The sequence below is a fragment of the Cebus imitator genome, unplaced genomic scaffold (genome assembly GCF_001604975.1).
Source record: "Cebus imitator isolate Cc_AM_T3 unplaced genomic scaffold, Cebus_imitator-1.0 Scaffold18, whole genome shotgun sequence".
Lineage (NCBI taxonomy): Eukaryota > Metazoa > Chordata > Mammalia > Primates > Cebidae > Cebus > Cebus imitator.
Genome location: NW_016107333.1, coordinates 4,824,887 through 4,832,214, shown reverse-complemented (window position 1 = coordinate 4,832,214; position 7,328 = coordinate 4,824,887). Strand labels below are relative to the sequence as shown.

The window sequence follows — 7,328 nt, the reverse complement described above, 5'->3', positions numbered from 1 at the left end:
AAAAAAAAAAAACAAAACCCAAACCAGTGTCTAAATCAAAACTTAATAAATGTCCATTTTAATTTTATTACTTTTTAACAATGCAGTAGAAGTGAAGAGATTAAAGATATTCACAAATCCTAGGAATTAAGAGATTGATGATTTACCAATTATTTCATATTGTTAAATGGTTCTTTGCAAATTTCAGACCAGAAACAACACTCTTCTCGCTGTTTCCTCTGACATAGCTTACCTTATCTCTAGTACAAATATGCAACTTGCTTTCTACTTCACAGACACGGGCAAACTTAATAAAACGCTTGTAATCAAAATTATTTTGGATTCCAAGATGATGGCAATCCCTAGAAGGATTCCAAAGCAGAGATATGAAATCTTTCAACATGGAAGCCATACCTTAAATAGTAATGCTAAATTTATATAAAGATTTTAGCCAATTTTTCAGAAGTGTTTAGTGCATACCTGGCAAAATAATCCCACTTGTCCACATCAATGCCATTTCTTTTATTAGCCACTATCTCATAAAGGAAGCTTTTCTCTTTAGGACGCCCTTTATATGGCCACTGGAAGGCAAGAAAACCCACTGGAAGTTTTAGGAAAGGCACCAAATCTATTTATAAGCAAAGCAAAGCAATTCTATTAATCTGTAAATTATAAACAGATATGAGATAAACTAGAAGGTTCTAATCTTTCCTTCTTCAACTTCATTTCTAAACTAGTAAAGAGGGAAAAGAAATGCTAAGGTATATGATACCCTATTGTTACCACATTTTCTTGTGCCACTGAAAAGATCTTAACTCTATTACATTTCCCAAAACCAACAACTTTTGTATTTTCTTGGTTTGTAAGTTTTTTAAAAATATAAAACCTAGGCCAGGTGCTGTGGCTCATGCCTATAATCGTGGCACTTTGGGAGGCCAAGCCAGGTGGATCATGAAGTCAGGGGTTCCAGACCAGCCTGGCCAAGATGGTGAAACCCCGTTTCTACTAAAAATACCAAAATTAGCCAGGTATAGTGGTGGGTGCCTGTAGTCCCAGCTACTTGGGAGGCTGAGGCAGGAAAATCACCTGAACCCAGGAGGTGAAGGTTGCAGTGAGCCAAGATTGTGCCACTGCACTCTAGCCTGGGTGACAGAGCAAGACTCCATCTTAAAAAAATTAAACTTTTAAAATATATACAATCTAATAAACTAATAATGCCTGATTTCATGCATTAAAACAGAACTATCTTTCAAAGTAGCAACACACCTAATCTAAATAATATACATTCTTCAAAGTATTCTTTGAGCTTCACTTTTTTGGAAAATAGGACATTTGTTACAAAACCCATCTCTTTATAAGTATACTTGAATATATTTGAGGAAAAAGCCCTAAAAGTCTCAAGGGAAAATTATTTTTCAACTTTATTTTTAAAAAAAAAAAAAAAAAAAAAGATCAAAAAGGAAACAAAATAGATTCTCCATTGAACCAGTTCAACTTTTTTGTAGATCTTCATATATCGAAACATTTCAAATAAGATTTAAAAAAATTCAGAGACAGGGTCTAGCTCTGTTGCCCAGGCTGGAGTGTAGCTGCACAATCACAGCTCACTGCAGCCTGCCTCAGCCTCCGAAGCTGAAGACTACAGGCATGAGACAGGGTTTCAGTATGTTACCCAGGCTGATCTCAAACTCCTGGGCTCAAGTGATCCTCTCGCCTTGGCTTCCCAAAGTGCTGGGATTACAGGCATGAGCCACTGAGCCTGGACAAATATGTTTATTTTAATGGTTAAATGAAACACACATTTACATTCCAAACAAAGTTACTTTAGGATTCTATATAAAATAATGCAGGCCAGGTATGGTGGCTCACGCCTGTAGTCCTAGCACTTTGGGAGGCCAAAGTGGGAGAATCACTTGAGCCCAGGAGTTCGAGACCAGCTTAGGCAACATAGTGTGACCACATCTCTAAGAAAAGTGTTTTTTAAATGAATAAAATACTGCAGATATAGTCACTAAAAAAGAACTTATGGCTGGCTGTGGTGGCTCACACCTGTAATCCTAGCACTTTGGGAGGCTGAGGTGGGTGAACTACCTGAGGTCAGGAGTTTGAGACCAGCCTGGCCAACATGGTGAAGCCCCGTCTCTACTAAAAATACAAAAATTAGCCAGGCATGATGGCACATGCCTGTAATGCCAGCTACTCGGGAGGCTGAGGCAGGAGAATTACTTAATCCCAGGAGATGGAGGTTGCAGTGAGCCGAGATCATGCCACTGCACTCCAGTTTAGCCGACAGAGTATAACTCTGTCTCAAAAAAAAAAAAAAAAAAAGAATTTATGCTGAGCACAGTGGCCCACACCTGTAATTCCAGCATTTTCAGAGGCAGAGGTAGGTGGATCACTTGAGTTCAGGAGTTCAAGATTAGCCTGGTCAACATGACAAAACCCCATCTCTACAAAAAATACAAAAATTAGCTGGGCATGGTAGTGCATGTTTGTGGTCCCAGCTACTCAGGAGTCTGAGGTGGGAGGATCACTTGGGCCTGGGAGGTAGAAGTTGCAGTGAGCTGAGACTGTCCCGCTGTATTCTAGCCCTGGTGACAGAGTGAGACCCTGTCTCAAAAAAAAAAAAAAGAAAAAAAAAGAATTTATATATATACATTTTTTGGGAAGTAACTTCTAAATAATTCAGTTGAGAGGTAAAAAAATATGTAAGCCTTTTATTGTTGCATTAAACAGTAGAAATATAGAACTCATATTTTGTCATTTAGCCTCTAAAATAGCCAAATGTGTAACTCGGAAGGAATCATGAAAAGGCTAGATGAAAAGCACCAGTCAGTTAAAATTAAGTTGTACATAAACTTACCAAAGAATCTTTTTTGATAGGTGATTCAAGTGGTCCTGCAATTTGTTCCTTGATAAAGCAAATATCTTCTTCAGGGATGAGACCATAGCTTTCCATGACAGCCTTGAGTCCATTAGAATTAATTAGGTGCTCAAACATCTTAACTGAGCCTTGTTCATGCTAGGAAAAGTAAACACAATATGATGTATTATAGGTTCTGGCCCACTGAGGGCCCATCCTCAATTCCAAGTAATTCTGAGATAACGGTCTATTGCATATTAATTCTCTAGTTTCTAACCATAGTTTTAGGAACATTTTTAAAAACCTGTCAGATTTTTCACGATTTTACTAGTCTGCAAACCTTTTACAAATCGTATTATTTCATAAACATATTTAATGCATTTTGTGATATAATATAGTACCTAAATGAATATTACAAGATCATGTAAATAGAATTACATTTTAATAAATATCATCATAAAATTGAATTTTATTTTTTCATCAGCCTTTGAACATGTGCAGTTATAAGCTGTTAGCACTGCCATCTAGTGGTGAAAAGGAGTAGCTGCAAACTTGCCAGTAAAAACAAAGATCTCAAATTGGCCTCAGTTTGCTTCTCTCTCTCTGCTCACTCATTCACAATCAATGTAAAGGAGCAAAAGAACCCCTGAAGACATCTGCCCTTTCCTAGGACCTACAAAAACTAAGATAAAAGACAAAACCTGAATTGTCCTCTATATATATATATATATATATATATATATATATATATATATTTTTTTTTTTTTTTTTTTTTTTTTTTTTTTTTTTTAAGAGATAGGGAATCTCTGTTGCCCTGGCTAGAGTGCAGTGAGGTGATCATGGGCTCACTCCAGCCTTGAACTCCTGGGCTCAAGCAATCCTCCCACTTCATCCTCCCGAGTAGCTGGGACCAGAGGTGCACACCACCCCACCCAGCTAGTTTTTAAATTTTTTGTAGAGGCAGGGTCTTGCTTTGTTGCCCAAGTTGGTCCCGAACGCCTAGGCTCAAGCAGTCCTCCTGCCTCAGTCTCCCAAAGTGGTAGGATTATAAGCGCCTCACCCTATAACTATTTCCACCACTCCCCCCACCCCCGCCCCCAGGAAACAATTCTTGCTCCAGAAATTACTCTTAAAAGCGGAATCAGGGTCAGCTATGGTGGCTCACACCTGTAATCCCAGCACTTTGGGAGGCTGAGGTGGGAGGATCTCTTTAGGTCAGGAGTTCAAGTTTGGCCAACATGGCAAAAACCTATCTCTACTAAAAAATACAAAAATTAGCCAGGCATGGTGGCACACACCTATAATCCCAGCTACTTGGGAGGCTGAGGCAGGAGAATCACTTGAACCCAGGAGGCAGAGGTTGCAGTGAGCCAAATTTGCCCCACACTCCAGCCTGGGCAGGCAATAGAGTGAGACTCTGTCTCAAAGAAAATAAAAATAAAAATAAAAACACAAAAACCAAAACAGAATCAGGCTGGGTGCAGTGGCTCATATTTGTAATCCTAGCATTTTAGGAGGCAGAGGTGGGAGGACTGCTTGAACCCAGGAGTTTGAGACCAGCCTGGGCAACAAAGCACAACAAAGCAAGACCCTGTCTCTAGAAAAAAATTTAAAAATTGGCTGGGTATAGTGGCATGCGTCGGTGGTCCCAGCTACTTGGGAGACTAGGGTGGGAGGATTGCTTGAGCCCAGGTGGTTGACACTGCAGTTAGCTGTCTTCATGCCTGCACTCCAGCCTCGGCAACAGAGCAAGATCTTGTCTCTAAAAAAAAAAAAAAAAATTGAATCAAGAAAAAATAAAAAAAAACAAACACACAAAGGGGAAAAAAAGAAACTTTATAGTGGAGAAATTTGACAGACAATGCCTTAACCAGGTAAGCAGAATTAATATCATTGGTATTGGCTCAACTAGATTTTATGTGCCTCCTGAGATGATACACTATCAAGGATGTATCACTTTTTTTTCTGGAGACAGAGTCTAGCCCTGTCACCCAGGCTGGAGTGCAGTGGCACGATCTCGGCCCACTGTAACCTCTGCCTCCCAGGTTCAAGCAATTCTCCTTCATCAGCCTCCCAAGTAGGTGCATGCCACCACACCCAAATAATTTTTTTTTTTTTGAGATGAAGTTTCACTCTTGTCCCCCAGGCTGGAGTGAAATGGTGCGATCTCAGCTCATTGCAGCCTCCACCTCTGAGGTTCTGGCGATTCTTCTGCCTCAGCCTCCCGAGTAGATAGGAAAATAGGTGTCCACCACCACATCCACCTAATTTTTTTTTTTTTTTTTGAGATGGAGTCTTGCTCTGTTGCCAGGCTGGAGGGCAGTGGTGCCATCTTGGCTCACTGCAACCTCTGCCTCCTGGGTTCAAGCGATTCTTCCGCCTCAGCCTCCCAAGTAGCTGGGACCACAGGTGCGTGCCACCACACCCGGCTGATTTTTGTATTTTTAGTAGAGGTGGGCTTTCACTATGTTGGTCAGGATGGTCTCCGTCTCTTGACCTCGTGATCCCACTGCCTTGGCCTCCCAAAGTGCTGGGATTACAGGGGTGAGCCACCACGCCCGGCCCCACCTAATTTTTATATTTTTAGTACAGACAGGGTTTTGCCATGTTGGCTCGGCTGGTCTCAAACTCCTGACCTCAGGTGATCCACCCACCTCTTCCTCCCAAAGTGCTGGGGTTACAGTGTGAGCCACCACACCCGGCCTGGACACATCACTTTTGTGGCATTCTACCAAAAATACACAGCTTGAATCCATGAGGAAACATTACACTGAAACTCAAATTGAGGAACATTCCATAAAATAGCACACTTGCTCTTTAATAAAATGACAAAGTCACCAAAGATAAAGACTGAAGAATTGTTCCCGATCAAAAGAAACTAGAAAAATGGCAAGTAAATGCAATGTATAATTCTGGACCAGGGAAAAAAGTATTTTCCCCCTTTTTCTATATGGACAATTGGTAAAATTTGAAAGCCTGAATTAGATAAAAGAGTACTGCATCAACATTCACTGATTTTTATAATTATACTACGGTTATATAAGAAAATTTTTTAAGGAAATACCCACTGAAGTATTTAGAAATAAAGTATTTCAACAATTTAAGTTTATTTATTTATTTATTTTTTAAGACGGAGTCTTGCTCTATCGCCACGCGGGAGTACAGTGGCGAGTTGCCCGCCCACTGCAACTTCCGTTTTCCGGTTTCAAGCAATTCTCCTGCCTCAGCCTCCCAAGTAGCTGGGACTACAGGGCTGTGGCACCACGCCCGGCTGTTTTTTGTATTTTTAGTTGAGATGGGGTTTCACTGTGTTAGCCAAGATGGCCTTAATCTACTGACCTCATGATTCACCTGCCTCAGCCTCCCGAAGTGAACCGGGGGGTGATTACAAAGAGGAGGTGATCACAAAAGTTGTCAGGAATGTTCACTGGGTTACAGAAATAACGTTAGTTGTGATTGGCCACATATTGTTGAACTACGGGGTGTACGGCATTTGATGGTTACCTGGCATCCCACATAGCAGCTGGCTTCAAGAGGTAATAATTATTTAGCTCAAGGGAAAGTGACATGATTGCTGTTCTATTTCAATGCCTCTCTGGGCCTGATAATGTAAAGGCGCTCATATTTCTGATAAAAATTTCTTTTTTTCTTTCCCAAGTAACAAGTGTGAAAATAGAACAGAATGCATAATGATTCATCACATATGAGAAGGTAATAAATGTTGGAGTTGGTATTATAGTCAGTCAGGATAGGATGAACTATTTAAAAATTTGATTTCTCCCACATACATACACAAAAATAAATTGTACATGAGCTACAGATTTAAATGTAAAAGGCAAAATACTTAAAAGAAAAGACTTGGTAATGATTAAGTAGATCCTATTAGATCAACTGCAGGAGAAAATAGCTATAAGCTCTGGACAACTCCTTGAAGGTCCTGGAGAACAACCAAAACCAAGCGGATGATAGACATCAATGCTTAGAAGGGAGAGGTATTGAGCGACATTCCAGTTTTATGGTTTTTAGCCTGAGGGCAGGCCCAGGATAGAAAAACTGGTGAGAAAGCATCCATTTTACTGGCTTGATGAACCAGAGTACTTCATCAAAATTTAAAATGTCTGTTTTTCAAAAGACACCATTGAAAATGAATTGGCAAGCCAGAAACTGGGGAAAAATATTCACGATACATTTACCTAACAGTATATATATAAGGAATTCCTGGCCTGGCATGATGGCTCACACCTGTAATTCCAGCACTTCGGGGGGCTGAGGAGGGTGGATCATGAATGAGGTCAGGGCTTCAAGACCAGCCTGGCCAACATAGTGAAACCCCATCTCTACCAAAAATAGAAAAAATTATCTGGGCTTGGTGGCATATGCCTGTAATCCGATCTACTTGGGAGGCTGAGGCAGAAGCATCACTTGAACCCAGGAGGCGGAGGTTGCAGTAAGCCGAGATCACACCACTGCACTCCAGCCTGGGTTA

At 40.6% G+C, this 7,328-nt stretch overlaps 1 protein-coding gene across 1 annotated transcript in view; it reads right to left on the bottom strand.

Annotated features, from left to right (window-relative positions):
- The window catches only part of SAMHD1 (SAM and HD domain containing deoxynucleoside triphosphate triphosphohydrolase 1), a 60,029-nt gene that overhangs the window by 23,419 nt on the left and 29,282 nt on the right, over positions 1–7,328 (bottom strand). Inside the window, exons 4-6 of the mRNA XM_017511281.2 lie at positions 2,843–3,001; positions 460–560; positions 233–341 (exon numbers count right to left, since the gene is read on the bottom strand). Of these exons, the coding sequence (XP_017366770.1) occupies positions 233–341; positions 460–560; positions 2,843–3,001 (369 nt within the window). The remainder of the gene's footprint in view (positions 1–232; positions 342–459; positions 561–2,842; positions 3,002–7,328) is intronic.